Source organism: Aotus nancymaae, unplaced genomic scaffold (genome assembly GCF_030222135.1).
Source record: "Aotus nancymaae isolate 86718 unplaced genomic scaffold, 86718_ANA_hifiasm-v0.15.2.pri h1tg000067l, whole genome shotgun sequence".
Taxonomy (NCBI): Eukaryota; Metazoa; Chordata; class Mammalia; order Primates; family Aotidae; genus Aotus; species Aotus nancymaae.
The window spans coordinates 11,560,862-11,588,843 of record NW_026988482.1 but is presented as its reverse complement, the minus strand read 5'-3'; the positions used below and the strand labels follow the sequence as shown (position 1 = coordinate 11,588,843).

The following is a 27,982-nucleotide window of genomic DNA, read 5'->3' as shown; positions in this document are numbered from 1 at the left end:
AATAATTATAAATTTTATTTTTAGTTTAAGGGAAGATATAGAAAATAGTATGGCATATACATTTTCAAAGAATCTACACATACTATATGTTCATAATTATTTTCTTTGAAAGATATAAAATATTGGTCATAGGTACACCTCTTGTGTGAGGACAAATAGGGGAACACCATAGGAGTAAATAAGATACATTGTTTAATATTTACATTTCTGTACTGTTGATTGTTTAGAAATCTTATATATGTATACTTTTTGAAGTATGCTAACAGAGACTCTCTGGATGCTGGGATAATTGATATGATTTGTTTGTTTACTTCTTTATTCTTTTCTATTTTAGACAAATACATATTATTTCAGAAGATTCTCAAAATGACTAAATCACCAGTTTTTGTAATGGAAACATAGGATAACCAATACTGGATTGTGTATGATATTATTTTCCAATTAACTATGCATATCAGAAGCCACCGTGATCCACTTGAGAACAAAAGCTGTACAATCTGCTTTAGGAATGATTTTTCTACTAATTTCTAGTGTATCCACTGACTATGAGGCTGAAACTATTCTCTCAAGCTTGAGAATGTAGAGACAAAAAAAGAAAATAAATACGTTTAAGTGTAAAGAACAGAGTTTGGTAAAGAGACTGAACAGAGAATCAGAATTCTCTCTGTGCTGGTGAACTCTGGTTTTAGTAAGACTGCTCCATCAGTGATGCAGCAAATATATGGGTTGTATTACCGATTGCAGCACTAGGGACTTTTTAGCAAACATCCTCACCTCAATTTTTCTACCTTGGAAAGAGGAAAAAATGCTGTATTTAGGAAAGGTGTCCCTTAAGAAATGATCTGTTGTTGGAGATAGGAAGGATGTTCAGAGCTAAAAATCAGGAAAGCGTGTTTAGGTAATAGAGGCAAGCAAAGTATAGGGCCTTCTGAAGCAAAGAAAGAAATGCAGTCTGATTGGAAGGTGATAAGTAGGGAAGAAAGTGGTAAAAGGAGAGGTAGTAGCAATTTCCAGAGCTGAACTCACGGCCAGCCTGAAAATTAGGTTACAACTCTTGTTGCTTTATCCTAAAAAAAACAGGAAGACAATCTGGCTGCAGTATGAAGCATGGATTGGGGGAAGGAATATAAGAGACTGTTGCAATCATCTCAGGGAGAAGATAAAAATTTGGACTAGGACTAAGATAATAACTTGGACTAAGGGAATGACTTAGAGGGCTTTAAATTAGTTAGAATTTATAGTTTTTACTCTTTGGCTGATCATCGAAATGTAAGTGGTGAGAGAGCTCAAAACAAATTCTAGGGTTTTCTATAAAGCATAAGATACCTAATATCTAGCACACAGAATGACAGAAATGCTTTAGAATAAATTAACAACAGATACTTTTTAAAAATTCAAATTAATAAATAAGGTGTTTATCATGCACAACATGATGTGTTATAGTATATATGCATCGTGGAATGCTTAAATATAGTTGATTATCAAATTCATTCCCTCACATATCTATCATTTTTGTGGTGAGAGCACTTAACATCACTCTGCATGTTTTTAAGAATACAATATCTATTTTGTCTTAGTTCATTTTCTGTTGCTATACCAGAATACCAAAGACTGGGTAATTTATAAAGAAAATAAGTTTTCTTTGAAATATACAACTTTTAAGTTCAGGGATACATGTGTAGGATGTGCAGGTTTGTTACATAGATAAATGTGTGCCATGGTGATGTGCTGCACAGATCACCTTATCACACAGGTATTAAGCCCAGTGTCCATTAGCTATTTTTCATGATTCTCTCCCTCCTCTCACCCATGGCCCTCTGACAGGCCCCAGTGTGTGTTGTTCCCCCCATGTGCCCATGTGTTTTTGATATTTAGCTTTCACTTATAAGTGAGAACATGTGGTATTTGGTTTTCTGTTCCTGCATTACTTTGCTAAGGAAATTGGCCTCCAACTCCATCTGTCACTGCAAAGAACATGATCTCATTATTTTTTATGGCTGCATAATATTCCATGGGGTATATGTCCCACATTTACTTTATCCAGTCTATCATTGATGGGTATTTAGGTTGATTCCATGTCTTTGCTATTGTGAGTAGTGCTGCAGTGAACGTACTTGTGCATATATCTTTATAACAGATTGATTTAAATTCCTTGGTGTATAAGAGCTTCTTCACAGCAAAAGAAACTATTGACAGAGTAAACAGACAACCCACAAAATGGGAGAAAACTGTTGCAATCTATCCTTCTGACACAGGTCTAATATCCAGCATCTATAAGGAACTTAAACAAGAAAAAACAAGCAACACCATTTAAAAATGGGCAAATGACATGAATAGACATCTCTCTAAAGAAGACACATGTATGACCAACAAACATATGAAGAAAAGCTCAACATCACTGATTATTAGAGAAATCAGTGGGAAAAAAATGTAGTTTGATTAAGAGAGACTTAGGGACTTAATGAAATGAAATACAGATCCTTTCTGGACAAAGTAGCTGAGTAATATATTTTAAAATGTTTGCAGAAATTTAAACATAGACTAGGTATTACATATGAAAATGTATTGCTACCATAAATCAGAGGTTAGATTTAAAAAGCAGATATACAGCAACATATAAAATGATCTCTTCAAAAAGAGATACATATTTATATGAATGTCTTTAAGTATATGTGCATAAATGGAGAATATCTGAGAGTCTGTGAAGGCATTCAATAAAGTTTTAGGAGTAGTGATGTCCTAGGTAGAGAGAACACTGTGATAATGGTGCGTGGGTATTTAAATAAGATATATTTTTGAATCTTTCTGATATTTACACAAAGATTTTACAATGCACATATACAAATTTTATAATAATGAAAGGCTAATTTTAATTTAAAAATTTGATTTTAGAAAATAGTTAATAAAGGGGTAAATAGCATTGTCCAAGTTTTTAATTTTTTCTTTCCTTACATTGCAATTAATAGGCGTGCCTAAATTTTAGTACTCAGTATTTAGTGAGCTATTTTAATGTTTCAATCTAATAATCTTACTTGCAATATACTTTTGGATAAATAAATAAATAAATAAACTATTGCTTTTTCTCTCTTATGTCATGTTGCACCATAACCTGTCAATTATTACAGCTTCATCATTTAGTATTTATTTTGTTGTTCACTAGCTGCCATACAAAGCATAGTCTTCTTTATGCTTATTTTGGGATGCTTCATTAAATTACAATGAATTAGAAATGAATATTTCAAATAAATTTTTAAAAACAAATATTGACATTCTTCCCATTATATAAAAAATGTTTTAATTGAGACAAAACTCAAAATAGTCACACATACCAATTATCATCATGGTTCTCTGAAATATTTTCTTATACAAATAAAATCTTTAAAATAAAAAAATTACATTTTTAAAATTTAATGAACTATTTAATTATTTTTGTCCTGCCTTTCCCTGTGAGGATTTCAAGAGACTTATTGGAATAGATAAAACATGACAGATAATAGATTATCAAATAAAAATGAGAATAAAAGTTAAAAACCAAGATTGAGGGAAAAACACAAAATTATTTTTTAAATGCATAGAATAATAATCAAATAACTAGTGCATATGATTTACAAATATTTTTAATGTCAATTACACAGTTAATAACAAAAATGAGATAAAGTTAAATCTATTGCTGTTAATTCTCCAACTGGATTGGAATTGCTTCAGAGAATGTGTTGAAGATACTGTGGGAAGTAATAAACAACATTCTCGAAATGTTAATCCACGTGCTAGAAATCATAAGCTAATTTTCACATTATTCTTTGCTCTTTAAATTGGAAACACTTATTTCCACATGTTTAGAAATTCACAACTTAATTTCTATTTTTTCAAAGAACTAACTTCTAGTTCAGCAGCCTATCTTTTAAGGTAATGCAAGGGTACCTTAAAGGTATTAGTGTCATTAATGTTGATGACAAGTAATTAGAAAACTGGAGATTAAATTTTATAACCTTTAAAAAAACTCTACAATTTAAAAAGTTCATGATGATTACATTATGAATATGAATGGCATTCCATTAGCCAGTTCTTTATATATATAATTCTGTATTCCCACATTTTATGAGGAACATTGATTTTTCAGTAGAGTTGTGAACCTTTATTTATTTAAATCAACATATATTTGTTAAATTTTGCCATATGTCTAATATATTGCTTGGTGCTGATGATTCAGTGGCATGTAGGCACTTGAATTGGTGAATTCTAACATACTACATTACAATAGTACTTAGATGTTTAATCAATAAATTAGTAAATTCTCTGGTTGAGCTATTACTTCTGTAGTCTAATAATTTGACAATATATAGGCAACGCTAGAATAGTGGTGGAATAATACACAGATCCCTTAGGTCGTTAATGAGGTAGAAATTCATCAGGAGCTCCGGTATTAATTTAGCATTTGCCTTTGACATTTAGAGTGTGTGGGAGGAGGCATCTTGTCTTTAACTCTCACCAGTGGCTGGTATACAAAGTTATTTTCTTTTTCTGTTTTAATACAATAAGAATAATGGTAGGCATTGATACACTAGTTTGAATTTAAAAGAACAATTTTCCTCAAATATATCAAATAATTCACCCACTTGCTAAAAATACAAAAGGTAAACCAAAAGCCAGGGAGAAAGGTAAGCTTGTACATCTTTTCAAAGATTAGAGTTCCTGGCCTCTCTTGAGATTGCTTTCTATTTAAGTATCATTTCATTTTAATATTACCATGTCATAATCTGTAATAGCTATGTAGAAATCACAAACAAACATTTCTACATCCTAGCAGACTAATCTTAAAATATAGGGAAAGTGTGTGTGTAAGGAGGAAGGTTAGCAGAGAGAATGAGGGAAAAATATGAGAGTAATAGAAAGGAAAAGTAGAGGAGAATCAAACATTTTGATTAACCAACGATTAATTTAGTTGAATATGAATTCTAAATAACTGTTCCTAGATTGACTTTCTATTTTATCAGTGTAACCATATTGATTGATTAAATCATATATAAGCACAGCGTGAGATGTGCATTTTACACCCTTGTGTCTACAGCATACATTTTGGCTGTCTCTGTTCGAGGGGCTGCATATGACTTGGCCAGAGAAACACCCGTGGCTGAATAGGCTTCCCTCAAGGAATAAGGATAGTTTCTCTCAGGTCCAACATCTGTTTGAAAGAGATATAAAAATAAGTAGGATTCAGTGAACTTTGGAAAATTATAAATCACCCTTTCATATGTTCTTCCTCAAATTTTGGAGCAAGAATATAGATAGTCAAAGTAGGTAGCATCTTGGAACTCTAAGAAGAATCCTAGAAGACAATCTAAGATTTTCATTCTGAAAGTTACTTTAGGTTTAAAATTCAGCCAAGTAGTTTTCCTTTTCTTTTCTTTTTCTTTCTTTATGATGAAGAATCAGAAGAGGTATTCCCTAGTTTCTAAGGTGATATTTTTAGAAACCCAATATAACATGTTATACCCTTTAACAAGAAATATTTGGCTGGCTCTTAGTGCACTTCTTCGTTTAACACTAAACATACATTTATTTGAGTGGGCGAAGATATATATATATGTGCATGTGTGTGCACACATATATGTATATGTGTATATATGCATATATGTACAAATGCATTTGCAGTGTGTGCCTATACACATATGTTTCTGTATACATATGTACATGTGCATATATGTAACTGTACACATATGTACAGATGCATATATACCTATGTATGTACATACATACATAATATATATTACTATAATTATATATTGTTATATATAATTATAAAATTACATAATTAGAATATATATGTATATTAGAATCATACATATATGCACATTAGAATTATACATATATGTGTATTAGAATTATACATATATATGGATACCATTCACTTTCCCTTAAACAATTGGAATTTTTAATGGTAATAGGAATTTAAATAGATAGCATTATTTTTTAATTTTGAAATGTGTTTTCACTGGCTTGGGAAAAAAGATAGTAGAGGCAAAGAAGTTTGCTCTTTTATTTTATTCTTACCTTTAAAAAGGTATAAGCAGCAGGTGAGAACCATTCCAGCCAAAAAGCAACCCAGAGACCCAGCCATTCCAAGCCAACAGGACCAACCAAATTTATATTGGATACCAAGAAATATATTGTGCAAAACCAGAGAAGAACGTTCCACATAAACATCAACAGCATACCACACAGAGCCAATGATTCCTGGGGCACCTGAAAGAAAGGGAGGATGCAGCAAATAATGGGGAACGATTTCTGAATTTAAACCCCAAAATGCCTGCTTACTACCCAAATGGCTGGCATCATTCAGAGATTTAAAAACAATAACGTGGATTCATGGGCAACCCAAACTTTGGACACTTCTTCTGTCTCTTTCTTTTGCCTTCTATCTTGTATATTTTTAAAATTTTATCTCAGTTTATACATAAAGAAAATACAAAAAATGGAATAATGTAGTGCTCATCTGTTTGTGTAAATCTAAACTTGTCATTACGGTTTTCTTTAACTCTCTTGTTTTTCCAATGCCATGTTAGTATTGTATAAAAGAAAATATTAAAAACAAAACCAAACATAACAAAAAGAATATAGTCTAACACAAATAACATAGAGCACATGTTCATTCTATATTGATTTGTTAATTGTGAGTAAATACCATTATGAATATTACTCCATATACCCTGTTTTGAAGCTATGCCAGCTACATAATCAGAACCCATGTGAAAACTGTCTTTAAAGTCACTGATTTTGGTGTTTTGAGGTGAAAAACAAATAATTGAAGTAAAAATTGTTTTTATTTTCAAATAAATATTTATCTACTACTCCAACACCATATAAAAAATGGACCAAGAAACATTATTTCCTTTAAATATATCTCCACTGATTAGCCTCTCTGACAATTAACTGGTTTGAAATGATGCCAGTAGATTCCTGTTATTTTAAAGGTACAAATTGCATGTCGAAGTCTAGATGTAAGAAAGAAACGTGGTGAATTGGGGGACAAAACACTGTATTAAAAGAGTGTTTTTAAAATACGTAGTCTCCACACATTAAATGCCTAGCAGAAGGCAATTAGAAGAAATCAGTAATCTATATATTGTCTAAGCCTGCTGGAGTTGGATTTTCAGTTATTTACTTCTGAATGTATGCTTACTGATATCCTGAAGTTATACCAACATTAGTATTAAGATCAAGATCTTGCCCACCAACCCCCAAATAACTGGATCCTGCTTTTCTTTCATTTCAAACTTGTTACTCTATGCTAAATTAGATTCATGTGTTTACAAAGAATTTCTTTAAATTACTTTCCAGAGTTGTTTCACTATCTAATGAGATAAAATATAGATATATTTGTCTTTCCCAAATCTAAACAAAATAATAAAATAAAATACATAGTTTCCAAAAAAATTTAAATTTTTTTCCCTAGAGAGTCTGAGATATCTACATAAATCACTATTTAACTTCATTCTTCTCCTAATTGTTTAATGTAAGAACTTTAAGAAGGACCAGATAATACACATATAACCTTTAGAAAACGCAGCATTTGCAAATTTAGAAAACTTCAAATTGCAAAAGCTTTTCTATAATACCATTATCTGCAGTTTTCAGTTAGATAGAAATTCGTTTTCTAAAACCTCAAAACAGATTATAGACTTTAAAAAATACATTTTATAGTACACTAATTCTGAATAATGTTTCCAAAGTTTAGGACATGCTTTGTCTTTTAATTTAGTTATTTCTTCAGTCGTTCCTATCAGGATTTTCTTCCGTGACTTATTTTATTAATGTTATTTGTTTTGTTGTTTTACGTAAGATTGGTATTTACTGATTATGTCTCAAAAATATTCTGGAACAAAACTGTATAACTGTAAATAATTAGATTAAATAATGTTTAAATCTGTTAAATAAAATACATTGTATATTAAAAAGTTTTACGCTGTCAGTGGGCTAGATAATGAAATAAATGGCTTAAAGAGGGGAAGAATTCTAAATTTTTATAACTTTATAATACAATCTGAGGATTATTAGGATGTTGATTCAACATTTCTATGTAAAAAATCAGGGAGGCCCAAGTTTTGAGCATATAAAGGGTTAGGCATTCAGCTAAGAGTTTGCTGTGCCCACACTGAATCTTCACCATAGCAATTCAGGGTACACGTTACTTCATGCTGCTTTGCAGATCAGGAAACAGAGACATGGGTGAAGATATCACACATGTGTATCTCCAAGTGTTTTTAGTTCCAAACTCCATATCAATTGACTACCCCACACTGCCTGGTCAGGCTCCCACTTACATTCTCTTCGTTAACAGGCAAGATTTTTCCTGCTAACAGACAAGAAGAAGACATTATATTGTGAAAGATGAGGACTAAGCTTTGAAGTGGAAGACAGACCTGAATAAAGTATCAGTTTTGCTGTTTCACTAATAAACACTACTTAAAGTGCTTTTTGATTTATTATAGTGACACTTGAAGTCTTCAGAACTTCAGTCCTTTATCTGCATCTTCAGTGGGGATACCAATATGACCTGTGTATTGTTACATTTATAAACAGATGGGTTAGCACATGCGAAGTTTAACATAGGACTTGGTACGATTTTTAGTTTATTGCTAACAGAGTTGATGGAGTTGGTAGAGGTGGGTACAGATAAGGAGGTAGATGTTTGGGGTTACTTTAGGATTTTAACTTCAGTAACAATTACAAAATAAATTATTTTTAAAAACGAAGTTGCATAACTTTCTAAATGGCTGAAACATAGTTTTAGAGCTTTTTTTGTTTTCTTTTTTCTGAGATGAAGTCTTGCTCTGTCACCCAGGCTGGAGTTCAGTGGTGCAATCTCGGCTTACTGTAACCTCTGCCTCCCGGGTTCAAGCGATTCTCCTGCCTCAGCCTCCTGAGTAGCTGGGACTACAGGCATATGCGACAATTCCTGGCTTTGCATTTTTAGTAGAGACAGGGTTTCACCATGTTGGCCAGGCTGGTCTGAAACTCTTGGCCTCAAGTGATCTGCCTGCCTTGACCTCCCAAAGTGCTGAGATTACAGGCGTGAGTCGCCGCACCTGGCCTGAGAGCTTCATATTTTGTTCTGAGATAGTAGCAAAGGACGAATTACCTGACTTCAAAAGTAAAGTCAGCAGTGCTGGTAGATGTGGTCTTTAGTTTTTCAATCTAGAAAAGGAAGCCATGTACAATCCGAAAATGAGCAGCTTCAGAGCAACACACTCCTTTACTTCAAGTCCTTAGCAGAGTCTTCCTACCCCTGTTGCTAGTCCAGCCAGACCAGTACCTGCTATTAGTAGTGTGGTTCCAGCAACAAAGCAGAGGCGGACTTTAATGTACGGCTCATCAGGGAGGAATTTCACGCAGTCAAGACCAAGGAGCAGGGTGAGAAATCCAAACCCAGCTAGAACGTCTGCAGTAATCATCAACGCTCGAGTTACCACCAGCTTCACTGCAAGACCAGGGCATATGGTTAAAGCAGAGTCACTCATAGAGACGTAGCAAAAAACTCAGACAACTAGGGAACATTAACACATAACCACTGGTAAAAGTCAGACTTTACATTTGTATGAACTTGGACATGAGTACCCCTAACGTTTTCGTAAAACTAAAAAATATTAGATTATTGACATTATTGCCTGTTTAAGCACTGTTTACTGCTTAGTTTTGTTGGTATACTAGCAGATAGCGTTCTGGTAGATAGTGGGGAATAAAGAAACGTTTTCCGTTTTGCCTCATGCTTTGGAAAATGTCTCATTCACAAATATTGTAGCTGATTGCTGGATCGAAGGTAGCATATCTGTTCTACAAAATTTCCCAATAAATATTGAATAAGTAATCACTATAATTGTTTTAAATTTTATTGAAAAATAATAACAATTAGTTAAAATTTAACACAGGATAGTAGAATAAAATATTTCAAGACTTTTTTTTTCTTTTGCCAATTCAGCATAGTAGAACCCATCAGGAGATCTTTAGAAGAAGGAGAGTTAGTTTGTGCTATTAAGTAGAAGGGTGTTTCTGGAAATCGGATCAGTTTCTCTTTCAGCTATTTAAATCATGACTCTTCTTGGCCAATATTGCATATGAAGCCTTCAACCTTGCATTGTCAAATGACCATATTTTAAAGCTGCAGACAATAAGAATATATGGTAGACAGTCCAGGAAAGCAAAGATCAGGAAGATGAAGGTGGAATAGTAGTAATTATCTTCTGCAGTAGAAGCATCTTCAACTGTGAAAGCCTCCTGAATTCTGAGTTATAGTTATGCTGAGCTCAACTTAGGGAAATTGTATCTTAAATAGAAGTTTAATTAACTGAAGTCAGAATTATTACTATTCTAGCTGACTGATGGAGAAGGGCAATAAAATTTGTTCCTTTTATGGTACAGCAATTATGTTTTATTTTCATATTGATATGGAGTTTCCTTGTATTTTAAATTATTTTTCTCCAGTGGTAGGTAACCTTAGGGCTTATTTTGGAATATGTTGCTTGCAAAAATGCAGCCAATATTCCTTAACTTAAAATTTTAAAAAAATTATGATGCATCTGAGAGAGAAAATCAATGCATAAAATCAGCCTCTACCTCATTAATAAACATACTATTTATAATTATCTTATTAATACATATGAATGTTTGTTTCTAAAACAGAATTCATAAGATCTCAAAATTCAGCGTTATTACAAAAAATTTAAATGTTCCAAATCTAAAACTCATTTTTCTCAAAATTGAGGAAAGAGAAAAACACGTTACCCATTGGATAATATTACTATTTCAACACATCTTCTTGATTTAATAGCATATATAAGTAGGCCTCCTACTCTGTGCCCTAAGCCAAAAGGTTCTTGTTCTTTGAATGGCCTCCCTTGAAATTTTTCAAGTACCCTTTGAAACACGGTACTGTCTGGGGCCAACAATATCATCAGAATCGGGCTGTCTGAACTCATTCAAACTCTCGGGGGCCTAGGTCTTCTTTCCTTCGGAACTCTCCAACTCCTATCCCACATGTAGGGTCTCTGAAGAGCCTATGGGGTGGACCAGGGACCCCATGGCCAGCCTGGCTCCAGGAAGAGAGTCCAGAAAGCAGATAGGTCATGCTGGTCAGTGATAAATTTCTTTTTCTGGGATCATGTGAGATTTGACTGCCAGAATAGTGTTAATATGCTGATTTGTGGGGACTCAAATTATCTATGTCAGCTGGAGCCATGACAAACATATTTGTCTGGATTAAACACCTTAAGTATATAGGACAGTGAAAAGAGTTATCTAATTGTAGTTGTATGAAAGATAGCAAAAAGTAAAACTAAAATCCTACTTCCTCATACGTAACATCCTAACCTAGAGGGTATAGATATATCATTTTCCTAGGGTACATTTTCATCTCTGCTGTCTTTAAATGTGGCAGAATTTCTTAAAGAAAAGTAATGGGTCTTTAGTGTATTATTTGAAAGTACTAGGTTAAAAAAGGGAAACGTGATAGCATAGGTCAAAGACGAAAAAGGAACATATTTAAATATAAACAGTAGTTTCCTCTATGTAGTGAGCTTATGAGTTATTATATTTTATTCTTGCATAAATGTATATAACAGTATTTAAAAGTTTGAAATGTTTCATCTTTCATTTTCTTCTCAGCTTATGAATTAAAATCCATTTTAATGAAGTTTTAGAACAGGCTAAATGTTCATTCCTGTTCAGCAAATAGCGTTTCTTCGTAGGTAGAACTAGGTTAGCACAGAGAGGGGAAAAGAAGAACAACTAAGAGAATCTTTTTTAACAAAAATAAAACAAAGGACTTATGAATTATGTTTTAAAAGATGTTCCAGGCACCCAACTTTTAAATAGCAGATGAAGAATTTTAGAACACTACTCTTTTTAAGTGCTTTCCTCGGGACTGAAGTAGCTGTTCAGGTGAAAAGTCACATTCCAAGGGTTTAACTTTTTATTTATCTTGAGAAAAGAAGTTGGCTTATGGTGCCATCACCCATCATTTGCTTTGAAAGAGACTAAAACCACTTTGCTTTCATAACAGAACTGGTGTTTCTTAGCAGGGTAATGTTCCTAAATAAAAAAATAAATAAACACTATGGAGAAGGATTGAGAGAATCAACAATAAGATTTTTAAATATAAGAGATTTCTTTATTCATAGCAACGTAAGCTCTGCTAACATGTAACTATAATTTATTTTATTTTATTTTATTTTGAGATGGAGTCTCACTCTGTCTCCCAGGCTAGAGTGCAGTGGTGCAATCTCAGCTTACTGTAACCACCACCTTCCGGGTTCAAGCAATTCTCCCGCCTCAGCCTCCCAAGTAGCTGGATTACAGGTGCCCACTACCATGCCAAGCTAATTTTTGAGGGGTATTTTTAGTAGAAATGGGGTTTTACCATGTTGGCCAGGCTGGTTTTGAACTCCTGAACTCAAGTGCTAGGATAACAGGCATGAGCCACTGCACCTGGCCTTAACGATAATTTAAGCCTAAAAGTAGGGAAGGTAAGGGAGCTAGCTTTAATATTACCTGTAACAGTGTGTCACATGTGTTGATGTTTTCTTCTACTGATTCCCATAGTCTATGTCTCTCTCTCTGGCTGTCTACCTCTTTCTGTCTCGGCCACTGTATCTTCACCTCTCTTTTTCTTAGCAAGCCTCTAATTGAAATAATTATAAACTTTCTGTTTGAACTAAGTCATTGCTTAAAACATCTCTGAAATGCATTTCACTTAACCTGTCCAGACTGATCATGAAATTACAGCACCCTAAATAATTCATTTCAATTTAAAAACCAGGTACTGTAAGTCTACTGTGTATGAGGCGCTATGCCTGGCCCTTTAGGGGATAGCAGAGATGAGTAAGTTAATATTTTTACCCTCAAGAAATTTACAAATATAGAGAAAAGAGAAAATACGCTAAAGCATGTATTTCCATTCACATTTTAAGATGAACTCAATTTCTAATTGAACCATTTCAAACTGCACCAAGCTTTAGTATAGTACAATAGAAAACAAAGCACAAAATGGAAACCTGAACTCAGTTTTCTGTCCCTTCCCCTTCGTGGCAAGCAGGGAGATGTAAGGCATACGTACGGGGATGTTCCGCGAGTATAGAGTCGTACTCATCACAGGTGCGAATCCCATCAAAAGCATTTGTGACACATTCCCACCAGAGGCCTCGGCATTTTGTGCTCACCTAGATGTTAGAGAAGACGCCGTGTGAAACAATTCATGCAGGCACACTTCAGCTCCCCTTGATCAAAGGGAGAAGTTGGCTGTTGTGTTTGATAGCAAAGTAAGTGGTTACACGGGTGATCAGAATTTCATTTACAACAAACAATGCATTTTAGAATATTTTCCCTTAAGCACTGACAATTAAAGCCTTTCTGGACCAGGAAATGATGCACTTCCTCATGTAAGGTGGAGGTAGGTAAAAAAGTCAGGGCTAGAAGAGATAAAACCATAACTAAATATGTTTAAGTATCTATGGCTGCTTCCACCATTGAGTTATGGTTGTGGAAAAAAATTGTTTCATTTATCTGTCCTGACATTTACTCACCAAAAAACAAAAAAAACCATATAACAATAGATAACTGTTGACATCTTGAGTCTATTAGAAATATATATTGTTTCTATATCATGAATACTGAGTTCCACGAAGAAAAATGTTACCTTTACATAGGAAGTAGATAAATTTAAAATAATTAGCAAAGAAAACCAATAAATGAAAATATGCCAGTAAATAAAATATAAAGTCCCCAAGTCTTATTTCTTGCTCCATGATATATTATAAATGTTTAAGCTATGTAATGGAGGTAAACAAACTGAGCATTAATTTCACACAACTTGACAACTGTAAACCATTTTTACTTGGAAATGACGTGCAGATGACTCTAAGCATCCACTTAGAGCTAAAAGGTACCAGTGCCCTGAACCTTCTCATACTCTATCTATAAACTGTAAGTCACAATAGATTTCTTAGAATCGTAAACATGCCAACAGAAAATACTTTCAGGTGTTCTTGTTAGAGCTCAGGCATATGGAACAGAGCTAATACGATTGTTTCCTCTGACTTAGTTATGGATTCAAATTACCTTGTCTATCTGGGAAAGTTTAGTAAAGTTTAACTATGAATTATCTTGGAAAACAAAAACTTAATTTTTCCCCAAAAAAGAATAAATAACAGAGCAGGGTGGGAAGAGGAATGCAAAGGAAAGGGGTTAAATTCGTGTAGGGAGAAAAAAACATAAAAACGTTTTGCTTTGCAAAATAAAATAATAGTCAGGAAGACACGCACTATGAAACTCTCTGCCCCATGCTATTTTTTGAAGCTGTGTTATGTGACAAATAAAATCCTACTGCTTGCAACGTCATCACAATTCTGAATGTGGTACCTCTATTACTACTTTATATGTAAAATACTTATAATTGGGAATAATTTTTCTATACTGAGTCTATACCATGAAGCAGTTACTATTTAGCATATTATTATTTTGCTTCTTTCTTAAGGGACCTTAAGAGATATTATTTATCATCCATTTTAAAAATGAGAAAATTGGGGCATAGGAAAGTTAAGTGATAACCCCAAGAAATCATAGTTAATGGAGGAGATAGGACTCAAACACAGCAGTATGTGTGTGTGCTCTTAAGCATTGCAGTGTATTTAAAACTCATTTTTTATCATCCAACAAGTCTCATTATTGGGCATTTATTCAAAGGAAAGGAAATCAGTATATCTGCACCTCTATGCTCTTTGTGGCACTAGTTACAATATGCAAGACATGGAGTCAACCTATATATCCAACAGCAGAGCAATGGATAAATACAATGTGCCATATACACACAACGGAATACTATTCAGCCATTAAAAATGAAATTTGTTTATTCAAGTCAGCATGGATGGAACTGAAGGATGTAATGTTAAATGAAATAATCCAGGAATAGAAAGTTAAACATTGCATGTTTTCATTCATATGTGGAAGCTATACAAAGTTGATTGCATAGAAGTAAAAAGTAGGACAGAGGATACCGAAGGCTGGGAAGGGTAGGGGGCAGGGAGTAAAGAGAGATGTGCTAAGAGAGGACTAATTTCTAGTGTTCCATAACAGTGGCCCCCAACCTTTTTTGGGACCAGGAACCCGTTTCATGCAATACATTTCTTTCCACGGAACCAAGGGGTATGGGATTAGGGATGGTTTTGGATGAAACTGTTCCAGCTCAGATCATTATGCATTAGATGCTTATAAGGAGCATGCAACCTAGATCCCTCACATGTGCAGTTCACAGTAGGGTTTGCACTCCTATGAGAAATTAATACTGTTGCTGATCTGACAGAAGGTGGAGCTTAGGTGGTAATGCTCACATGTCCACTGCTCACTTCCTCCTGTGCAGCCCAGTTCCTAACAGGCCACGGACTAGTACTGGTTTGTGGCCTGGGGGTTGTGGACCCCTGTTCTATAGCACTCTAGGCTAACTATTGTTAACAATGATATAATTTCAAATAGCTAGAAGAAGGATATTTAATGTTTTCAACAAAAAATATAAATGTCTGTGATGATGGGTATGCTAATTACCCTAATCTGATCACTATGCATTCTGTGTATCAAAACATTTCTATGTACCCCATTAAAAATTGCACATGTGCTAAAAAAATTGTTTAAACAGTTAAAAATGTTTAAAAACAATTTTTACAAAAGAATTCCAAATTCATTTTAAGATAAATCATCCAGAATTGGGTATGGATGATAGCTTTGGGCGAAGTAAGCCCTAACTTGAACCTCATCCCAAGGCTATTAAAACTTCGCTTTGGCATGCTCTTCCTTAGGTTTAAGCTGGAAGCAATGCCTTGGACTTTCTGGAAGATTATATGACCCTGTGTAACACAGAGACCAAAAAATCTAATGATAAACAGCTATCCTGTGAAATTTAATGCATAAATTTCTAAAGAATGTGAACATCTAACTTTATATGGGCATTACAGACATTAAATTTATATATGCATTAAATATTAAATATAGATTGACACTCTTACTGTCTATTTTGCAACCTTGGGCAAGATCTTACCATTTTTGATCCTCAATCTCCTCATCTGTATACAGGAGGTAATGATAGACGGTTATAAGAATTAAAAATTATAAATATATACGCAATATAAACGATATGCTCAATAAATAAAAATAGTAGTAGTAAAGTGCTTAAACATCATAATGACTTGAGCAGTGACTATATTGGGCTTTATTAACTAACCACGGTGAAGTTGGAGAAAGATGGTGGCCTTCAGAAAGATATGTCCACATTCTTACCCCCAGAATATGAACTTATTTGGAAAAATGATTTTTGAAGATGTAACTGAGGACATAGAGATTAGGAGATCATATTGAGTTATCCAGGTGGGCTGTAAATTAATGACAAATTTCATTACAAGAGACACATGCAGGAAACAGACAGAAAAGAAGGATGCAATGTGACCTCTGAGGCAGAGAGATTGGAGGGATACAGCCACAAGTCAGGGAATGTCTAGAGCCACCAGAAGCTGGAAGAGGCTAGGAACAGATTCTTCCAGAACTTTCAGGGGGAATGCAGCCTTGCAAACTTCTTGATTGTAAGCTTCTAGCCTCCAGAACTGTGAGAGAATAAAGTTACCTTTTGTTAAGTCACTGAGCTAATGGTCATTTGTTATGGCAGCCCTAGGAAACAAGTATAGTAGAGATGGTTTATAGAGAACTGCTGTATCATAACAGAAAACAGACCTTCACAAAGCTGACTGCCCCTCTGTCTCTTAATCAACAGGAACACACTGGATCCAGTTCACTTTAACTGAAGGTAGGTGATATGAGTTTGAAGCCACTGTAAATCAGACAGTGACTGTCCACAGTTTCTTACTCTCTAAGCCAGCCACTGAAACAAGCTAGCCTACTATGGTCCTTCCTGTTATATGTGACGTTGTTTAGAAAGTGATCTGACATGCATATTCAAAAATTCTTATTTTACACTAATAAGAGTATTTCTGTCTTGCCAGAATAATTCAGTAGTGGTATCACTTTCAAGGCTATTGATCATTTACCTGCAACGACCACATTTAGAAAAGCAATGAGCTCATTAGAGAAAACAAGGAATCCAATTTCATTAGGTATTAATGCTCAGGGGCACACTATTAGATTGCTTGGTATTCACACTCAGTTAAGGTACGTGAGAATAGTGGCTGTAATTAACTAAACTTCTGTGTTAATATAGCACTTACTGGAGACACCCTTAAAGGTGCCTTTGTATACAAAAGGCAAGGTTAAAATTTTTCATGTTTTTTATCAAATTTAGGAACGTTCTCTGGTATAATTTATGGTCTTCATTTACTTATTCCTCTGTGATAAAATGGCTTATTAGAAACTCAAAGGCAAGCATATATAAGTTCTTGAACATTTTAAGACAAGGTTCTTAAAAAGCAGATTGATGTTTAAAATATTGTTAACCTTTCTTAAAGGTTAAAAAATGCAAATATTAAGTAATAACTTTTAATCTGACAAAGTTGTCTGAAATACAGGATTTTATTTCTCCTAACATCCAATTTATATATTAATAAATAACATTAAAACAGTGCTGATCTCTATGTTATTTCAATGAATATCTATTGTTCCTAAAAGTGAAGAGTGGGTTATTTCCTAAATGGGGAGAAGTAGGTTTATTTATTTAAGGTATGACAATAAAGCAGAAATCACAAGCTTGAGGAAAGCAAAAAAATCTCTTAATTAGTTGCCAATAGTTAAAGTGTAGAGATGTTACAGAAAAGTTCAGATTTCAGGCTCCCCTTGGAAACTTGGTCAGTCTGGGTACCTGAACTCACCAGTCTCACAAAGCAACAATTAGCAAGAAAGGAGTGGCTGCTCCCATTTAGGTGGGGCTTGTGCTCACCAGGTTCCCCACAGATCCTACCCAATCTGTCTCTCTCATGAATGTTAGTACTTGGTTCCTTAAGGCATTTGAGTTTTCTCCTCCTGGTACATACTAATTATACTAATGAGAATAATTTTCCTTGCTCTCAATCTGTCAAACTTCTACTTATTATTCAAGCCCCATTTTAAAGACTTCTGATTTTTCATCAGCTTCCCCGCCACCCAAGTCTCTCTAGCTGGCATTTGTCACATTCTACCCTGAAATCCCACAGGAATTTGTCCATATTATCATAGTCCTTTAAATATTGCATTATCTTTTATATGTGCATTTAGGGCCTCTGTCATTCTTAAAACTATATTCATTAAATGCCTGTTATTTACTAGTCAACATGCTGTCCATATTAATGCTGGAGATACCACAAGGATTAAGACAAACATGGCAGCTGGCTTCAAGGAGCATACAGCCTCTTATTGTTGGTACATAATAGGTGCTTAATAAATGTTTATTGAGGATAAGAAAATCTCAATGTTTCAATCAATGCATATTAACTCTTATTGGAAGTTTGGAGTAGAAAATGGCTATTGTATACACAGTTGTTGCTTAATATGTGCAATTCTACTTGACTAAATAAACAAAAATAGCTAAATCCAGAAGCCAAACATTATGATTTAGACTGAAGAGCTTACATTGATTTGGTGTCATTCTGGACCTTGTCTACTCAACTGGCTTGGAAAGTGTTTACTACAGTACTACAAATGAGTAGGATGTCACTTAAAAGTGTTAGGAAACCATAGAGATGATGACTCTTCCCGATTGAATTATAGTGGCATAAATTAGTTCCTTAAACCTGGGTTTTCTTACTCTGGTCTCTGTAGCAGTCTCCCATTAAGACTTCTCTATGCTAGTCTTTCCCAGTTTCTCTTATCAATCTTGAAATATAAGCAGCAACAATTTTGCCTGCCTTATTTTTTTTTTAACATTTTTTAATTGTATTTTAGGTTTTGGGGTATGTGTGAAGAACATGCAAAATTGTTGCATAGGTACTTTTGAGAATTAGAAAAACTCAAAAATACTTGAGAATTAGAGAGATTCAACAGTGTTTGGCATTTATTTCTTCGCTAGTAACAGAAAATTATGTGTGTATCTATCTATCTGTCTATCTGCCTACCTACCTATCTATCTATCATCTATCTATCTATCTATCTGCCTACCTGCCTATCTATCTATCATCCATCTATCTATCTATCTATCTATCTATCTGCCTACCTACCTATCTATCTATCATCTATCTATCTATCTATCTATCTATCTATCTATCTATCTATCTATCTATCTGCCTACCTACCTATCTATCTATCATCCACCTATCTATCTATCTATCTGGATAGTAAGTATATGCGGTAGATTTTGTAAATGTTTATTCTTGGTTAACCACTATCAAACAAGATTTTTCTTTGTCAATATGCATTAAGATTATAAATGTACAGAGACAACCAAAATAACCCATTAAGATACGTTATTTTTTAAAAAAACACCTTGCATATACAAATTATAAGCATTTATAATTTTCACACCACTTTACCATCCATGAGCTGATATATTTTAACATTGAAGAAGTAACTTTCCTACTTAGATACCTACTTAGTACTTACTTAGATATATTTATTAAGATGCAAAAGTTTTAATAACATTGTAGTAAATAATTTTTTTACTACTAAAAATGGAAACATTTTCAATTTTAACATAAAATGCATTTAAATTTTTCAACTAAAATTCTGAACATTTTACTTTTACATTTTATTTTATATTTCTTATCTATTCCAGGGCTTAAATGAAGTCAATACAGGCCTTAATAAATATGAGGGAGCAAGACTAAAATAATCATAATCAGTGTTGCCTTTTCTTTTTACCCTATAACCTATATTTATAAGATGTGAAAGAAAAACATGAGTTTATCTGCTAAAATTTGTTTTAACTCTGGTTATTTGTGGAGCACTGGCTAAACATATAAATCATAAGAAATTGGATAATGCAAACTTAGTAGAAAAATAAAATTTTGTGCTTTTCACAGGTATATGACCTAAGTTATGCATCTGAACTTTCCAAATATTTCCATTCTAACATTTTTAAATTGTTACATACATTAAAATGTTTTCCTTTTAAAAATATGGCATTACAACCTTATAATGATTATTGCCCAGTTATAAAGATCACAATTTATGTTGAGTGAAATAATACAAATTATTAATTCCTTTTTTCTCTAATTTTTTTTTGTTTATTTATCTCTTTTTTTTAATTTTATTTATTTATTTATTTTTTTTATTGCATTTTAGGTTTTGGGGTGCATGTGAAAAACATGCAAAGTTGTTGCACAGGTGCACACCTGGCAGTGTGATTTGCTGCCTCCCTCCCCCTCACCCATATCTGGCATTTCTCCCCATGCTATCCCTCCCCAACTCCCCCCCCCGCTGTCCCCCCCACTCTCCCGCAACAGACCCCCGTGTATAGTGCTCCCCTCCCTGTGTCCATGTGTTCTCCTTGTTCAACACCCTCCTATGAGTGAGAACATGTGGTGTTTGGTTTTGTGTTCTTGTGTCAGTTTGCTGAGAATGATGGTTTCCAGGTTCATCCATGTCCCTACAAAGGACGCGAACTCCTCATTTTTAATGGCTGCATAATATTCCATGGTGTATATGTGCCACATTTTTCCTGTCCAGTCTATCATCGATGGGCATTTGGGTTGGTTCCAGGTCTTTGCTATTGTAAACTGTGCTGCAATGAACATTCGTGTGCATGTGTCCTTATAGTAGAACGATTTATAATCCTTTGGATATATGCCCAGTAATGGGATTGCTGGGTCAAATGGAATTTCTATTTCTAGGTCCTTGAGGAATCACCACACTGTTTTCCACAGTGGTTGAACTAATTTACACTTATCTCTTGAAAGCAACATGCAAAAAGCCACATTCTCCAGTCCAGAATATACTCTTCATCAGCCTTATTAGATATCCCAAGAATCAGATTTTTATTCCAATATTATTTTTTAAATGAGCCAAATACATATCCTGAAAATATTTAAATTGTAGCAAGATATGAAATCTTGCTTTTTAAAAACAAGTGGTCATTTCATTACAGACATACCTCTTATTTAAGGTTCAATGTGAAATCTTCAACAATCACCTCATATTATGTCATCAATATATTCATTCTTTCAACAAGTAAGTATGTTACTAGGTGCTCTATCAACTCATGTGAGCAAATGTATCATGAGTTCACATTACATGTACATCAGTGCTAGGGGCTTAGGAAATCATGAGATGAATAAGGAAATATGTGTAGCCTCAAACATCTGCCGAAAGAGTTTGAAATCAATTGGAAGGTTAAAAAAAAAGTATATAATCAAAGTGCATGCTGGATATAATAATTTTAATATTTACTTTGTGTCTAAAAGAATTGTAATATTGTTAATGAAAATAGAAATCCCAGGAGAGAACCTGATTATAGAGATAAAATAAATACTAATGAGAGCTGCTTTCTTTTGAGGTAATAAAGTTTTAATCATAATAGTGCTCAGCATACAGCAGGTTCTCAATAAGTAATTAACAAAGATGAATTGAAAATAAAATCTTGTGAAAACATTTTTTCCTTTTTATATTTGAGAGGTTAATAACTGTGTGAGGAAACTATTTCTTTGGTGTAGATAATTAAGCATTACATATCTTGTAGTTAACATATTAACAATGTTATTATCTCATAATTTATTTTCTTTGTCAAATGTGAGCATTTGATAAATAACCTTTACTATTTGACTTATTGTCTGCCTTATTTCCCTGGTCAGACAAAAGGGAAATAGATCTAAATATAAAAATGGGTGACCGGGCACGGTGACTCACGCCTGTAATCCCACCACTTTGGGAGGCCTAGGCGAGTGGATCACCTGAGGTCAGGAGTTTGAGATCAGCCTGGCCAACATGTCAAAACCCCATCTCTACAAAAAATACAAAAAAATTAGCCAGACAATGTGGGAGGTGCCTGTAGTCCCAGCTACTGGAAAGGCTGAGGCAGGAGAATTGCTTGATCTCAGGAGGCAGAGGTTGCAGTGAGCCAAGAAGGCACCACTGCACTCCAGCCTGGGCAACAGAAAAAGACTCTTTTTCAAAAAAAAAAAAAAAAAAAAAAAAGACAGCTTAGAGAAGTAAACAAAATTTCTCCAAGAGAAGCAATACCAAAAATAGGGATAGAATTTAAATCTTATATTTCTCTGTTCAGTGAACATTATGCAAAATGTCATTCCCTTCTCCAGAACAAAAACAAACCAATAAACTGCAAATAGACAATAATATATCTAACATTTTTTGGTGGATTCATATTGCCTGCTACTGTGGCAAATGCTTTAGATACACAAGCTCATTTAATTCTCACAAGAAACTTATGATGTGTGTATTATTATCCACTCATTACTGAAGAGGAAATGTGGTTTAAAGCTATTTAAGAGTCTGTCTAAATTCATACAGCCACTGCCTGGTAAGGTGGGATTTAACCTCAGGTCCCTCTGACATAAAGTTAAATCTGTAAAATTCTCCACTGAAAAGAATTGTGTTCCTACCTCTAAGTGTTGTATAATAAACTAAGCAGAAAAAAATATAGTAGGATGGTTGACATTGCTCCATAAAGATTTCTATATAGACACTAATTTTCATTCATTTAAGCTGTTGGTGAGTAACTTCACTATCCCTCCAATTGCCCCAGATCAGAAAGGCAGATTTTAACTTTGACTGTGTCTCTTCATCACCTACTTCCCCACATGCAGTCAATTATAACTCTCATCAATTTGACATTTTTAGAGTTTCCCATATTTCATATTTCTTCATGGTTGCTGCCACCCAAATTGAGACCACTATTGTTTCCCTTGTGGTCTATAACAAAAATCTCCTAGTTTTTCTCCCCATACCTCATTTTACCTTGTCCAATTTTTTACCTTGTTCCTACATATAGCCAGAACAATTAATCTTTCTAAAATACATGCACATATTGCTTACAGTGACAAACCCTTGCCTATGGTATAACATCTGTATTTTACATGCTATGGGAAACTCTTGATGACCCAACCCCCGTATCCTTTTCTCTAAACTCGAAACTTGTACTATGATGAACTATATAAAATACCACAAACATACAGTGCTCTTGTACCTTGATCACGGTTCCTGTCATTTCCTGTGCTTGGAATACTGCCTACTTCTCCTGCCTTGCTCACCTGATCTTCAAGTCCTAGTTTAGATATCTCTTCTTTTAGGTAGCCTTCACTCGTTATCCAAGACCAAGTGAGTCAGCCACTTAGGGTTTTCATGATCACGGTGTCTGATACATCATGCTATAACTGTCAGTTCGCCTATTGCCCCTTTCACTACACTGGGAGCAACCTAGGGAGGCTCCTGATCTCATTCTACTTCGTAACACTGTACCCACCATCGGGCCAAGAATACAGAAGTTGTCAAAAACTATTTGTGAAATGACAAAAGGTAGAAAGAAAAGACAGAGAAATGGAGGGATAAAGAGATGACGGGAAAAGGGAAAGAAAGAAAAAGAACGAGATAGGAGGGAAAGAAAAAAAGACAAGAAAAGGGATGAAAAGAGAGAAGGGAAGTAAATAAAAGAAGACCAGAAAAAAGAAATGATGGAAAAAGAGAAAAAAGTTGGAAAGAAGGAAGGGAGAGTGTCTGAAGTTACAGAAAAATGGAGGACACTCCCATTAGATTTCCAATGGAAATGCCTGGGGAAGTGCCAGACACCACCAGTCCCTTAGTGAGTATCCAACTGTATGGAGTTGCAGACAGTCAGGGAGATCTGATGTTAAAAAGAGAGAGAGAGAGACTGAAAAGGACTTCAGAAACAACTGAGTTCAACTTTATTGTATAATGGAAAAAACTGAGCCAAAGACAAGAAATGTGACTTGCTTACTAGAAGACAGTTAATAAGGGTTAAGATGCAAAGACACGCTTGAAAAATCTCAAAACCCAAATTCTCTTCTCCCCATCAGTCTTCTCAGACACAGATGAATCAATAATGACAAAAGCAGGATGGTAGCTGAGGGCCTCTGGTCACTGATTTAGGGTTGTGTACATCGCAATTCTGTGCACTATTTCTTTTTCCTAGCATTTTTACCTAACACAAAGAACTTCATTTGAGGTAGGTAGAGTGTGGTACGCAAAGGGAATTACGAGCTTTTTCTGCCTCTTGCTTTGTGTTACTCACTTTACTCCTCTAACAAGCCCTGAGCTTTTCTTCACTTTGAGCTTTTGCCACATTGTCAGCTTATCTGGAAGTCCCCTGCTGCCCTTTCTACGTTTTGAAATGCTTTACATTCTTTCAAGGCTTTGCTCTAATGCCTTTTCTTTCATAAGACCTGCTTCAGTGTCCCTGATAGGAAATAATTATTGTATATTTTCTGCCCCAATGATACTTTGCTTATTCCTTTCTTAAAATATGAATTTATTTATGCCTTTTATTATAGTTTCATGTGTATTTTTGTTTTCTCCTAATTAAATGTAAACTGGAAGACATGAGCAATTTTTGCTTTATCTTTGTCTCTCCTAGTTGGAGTAGCATAATTCCCTGTACATGACATAATTTTAGTATTTTTTATACTGAATTGAACCATAGAACTCTTCTTCTAATTCCCATGCCTATATCATCCAAAAATAGTCAAAAAAAAGGTGTAATCCTCCTTCTTATTTAAATTTTCCATTGGTATTCTCTTCTTTTTTTCTAGAAACAAACAAACAGCAACAAAAAACACTTGTTGTATTGTCTTTTGTCCAACAATTGTTTAAAGTGAGCTGTTGTGGTGGTTCACTCCCATAATGCAAGTACCTAGGGAAGCTGAGGCAAGAGGATCGCTTGAGGCCTGGAGTTGGAGATCAGCCGAGAGAACAGAGAAAGTCCTTGTTCTTACAAAAAATTTTAAAAATTAGCTAGTTGTGGGGGCATGTACCTGCAGTCCTAGCTACCAGGGAGGCTGAAGTGGGAGGATCACTTGAGCCTAGAAGTTTGAGTCTGCAATGAGATATGATCCCACCAGTACACTCTAGCCTGAGTGCAGAGTGAGACTCTATCTAGAAAAAAATAAAAATAAAAACATATCTCGACCAAAGGTGATACATAAATGAGGATGGGGGAAAGAAAAGAGAAGAGTAATTGAGCTAGTGAGTATCAAAACCTTCAAATTTGTGGATAATGTAACTATCCTGGCCTGTTGAAGTAGCGATTATTATAAGAGATTCCTGTCTCTTTAAAAACATTAACAGCTTCCAGGAGACGGTGGCTCACGCCTGTAATCCCAGCACTATGGGAGGCCGAAGAAGGTGGATCAAGAGGTTAGGAGTTCGAGACCAGCCTGACCAACATGGTGAAACCCATGTCTCTACAAAATATACCAAATTTAGCCAGGCATGGTGGTGTGTGCCTGTAATCCCAGCTACTCGGGAGGCTGAGGCAGGAGAATCGCTTGAATCCCGGAAGCGGAGGTTGCAGTGAGCCACACCAGCCTGGGCGACACAGCAAGACTCCGTCTCAAAAAAACAAAAACAAAACAAAACAAAACAAAAACCCTGACAACTAAAGGCATTGTTGACAGGCAAGGGAGCCTGATTTGTTAGAAGGTTCCTCTTTTAATGTGAAGGTTTCATTGGGAATATTATAGCAATGCATTTTAAGTATGGGAAATAAGAAGGTGTTTAAGAAATATTAAGTATTGTTCAAAGTTAGCGAGGATTTACTTGAGGTGTGTAACCTGGATTGCTCATTCTATTCATTTTAACTAGAAGTATTCTTTCATGGGACAGATGGCAAATTGGTTGGTTATACTAAAATGAGAGAAGAAGGCACTTTACATGTCAAGACTCTCAATCTCCCTCTCAGCAAGGTTTGACCCTTTCTAAACTATTTCTTATCAAATGAAGTTAGCAATTATGTCAGCTTAAACAGAAGGACTTTTAAATTGTTTTAGAAAATATTTTAACAATGCCTTTAGATGAGATTTTACATTTTTTGCTCAAGTTCAACATATTTCTGTATTAATCTGTATTAATCACCTACCACTGGCCATCTAGATAATGGCAAACGTTGTTTAATCTGCACTTTTCTCTGAGCACTGTTCAAAGGGCATTTATTTCATTCACTGCATGTGTTCATGGCCAGATAAAATGCATCACTGGGCTCACTTATAGCAGACATCCTTTACAGTAGTTCAATTCTATCACAATTTTTGGAAATGTAACTTTCTTGCATTAAAGAGGTATTCATAACTCCACTGGTTTTGAAATGCCATGTTGAAGTCAGAGGAAAATTAAAAGCAAGAAAAAGTGAACAGCAAACATAATGCACAGAAAAATAGAATGATTATTGCTTTCCATTTGGACCTCCAATGTGAGAGTTTAATAAAGAAAATTAAAATAAAAAACATGTAAGTTCATTCGAGTATCTTCCCTAAACTTTATAGAGGTGACATGACAGCATTTGCTAGGGTAAATTGTTCCCTTCAGGATGTACATAAAAAAAGCAAATTGTTTTGCTCTATACTCTTTTTTTGAACTCTTGAAATACTGTTTCTTTTTCTTACCTGCAATTTCCTAAGCCTCATTAATGAATAGCAGCTAATTCTGAAGATTTGATTTTTTACTCAATTCTGCCTCTCTCAGATTCCTATGGTCACAGGTAATGCTTTTTAACTTCAAAATTTCTTCTTTCTGAGCTTCTCCAGTGAGAAAAATAAAATCCTTAAACGTGAACCTACTCACTTATCTCTTGCCTAGTAGTCAGTTACTGACAGCAACTCATTTTCAAGGGAGAATTTCTTAATTCCATGTCTTTCCCCTGTACACCGGGATGCACTGCGAAGACATTTTCTCCCTCAAAATACTTTCTTTTACTTTGAAATCATTTAGGTAACATTTTTTCTATTGCATGTAGTTGAGTAGGTTTTGCATGCTTTGCATTTTTCTTACTCAATGTTTTAGATTATTAGTGCTCCTTAAAAGAGTCTATCACACTATTCTTAATGCTGTCATCAAGAGTAACAAATTTTTCTTTGAAAAAGGGTGGTACTGAAATGTTTTTCAATTTTATATATGCAGCAATGGAAGATGTGAATTTCTGGAGGTCTCAGTAGCACAGATCACTTAATTATCCTTGTGTATATTCATCCTTAAGAAAAAAAGAGGAACTATTTAGTAACTTCACCTGTTTAATGGGATAACAAGACTTACCTCATAAGTTAACTATGAGGATTAAATGAGCTGATAATGTAAAGACTCAATAAATAATCCATGTTGCCTATTTTTACTATCATAAGTCTTAGTAGAGATACCGAATGTTGTATACAGCAGTTGGGACTTAGCAAAAATTTGGACCGGTATGAGTCACTAAAAGAAGTTATCTTCTTACCTCCAGAGAGTCATCAGCATTCACCATCCAACAGTCAGTCCAGGTGGCCACAATCAAAAAACCAGTAGAGAAAAAGGCAAAGAAGCAACCGATGTATTGAAGAAGATCCCTCATTGTGGTGAGCAGCCCGTCCAGATGGCAACATGGGCAGATGCCAGCCCTGGGCCCACTCAGGTGGCGGTTGTCAATCTTCTGTGTTTCTGGTACCTGGGGATGTGAAAATACCAGTCTTTTACTTTTTCTCACATCCCTCTGCAGGTGTCTTGAGTTGCCGTAAGAATAATACAAACAGGCTGTAACCAATAGTGGGGTCCTGGAGGTCATTATCCGAAGCGACCAGCCTCCAATCAGAAGCCAGGTCAGTGCAAGGGCTGAGTATGTTTCGGGTGGGGGAGAGAGGAGTTCTGTAACGTTTTCTGACCCAACTGTGGGCTAGTGCGAGGTGGTGGTCACCAGACCAAGTGCCAGTGCCAAGATGGGGGAAGGAGGAAGGGTCCCACCCCATGCTGGAACCTGTAAACTGATCTTTCTCAGGCCCTCTAGGGAGAGTGAGCTACTCTCCTCCCCCTCAGAAGAAGGCTACACGGTTGACTGAGTGTTATTTTATTGTTAGGACTACTTTAATATTCCCTGACTACC

General features: G+C 34.9%; 1 protein-coding gene across 1 annotated transcript; it reads right to left on the bottom strand.

Annotated features, from left to right (window-relative positions):
• CLDN16 (claudin 16) lies at positions 1-27,763 on the bottom strand. Its single transcript, XM_012448930.3, has 5 exons — positions 27,344-27,763; positions 13,109-13,211; positions 9,314-9,478; positions 6,052-6,243; positions 1-5,182 (listed from the first exon to the last, which is right to left on the bottom strand). The coding sequence occupies exons 1-5, from the start codon at positions 27,665-27,667 to the stop codon at positions 5,049-5,051; spliced, it is 918 nt and encodes a 305-aa protein (XP_012304353.2). The 5' UTR covers positions 27,668-27,763; the 3' UTR covers positions 1-5,048.
• Positions 27,764-27,982: the final 219 nt, after the last annotated feature.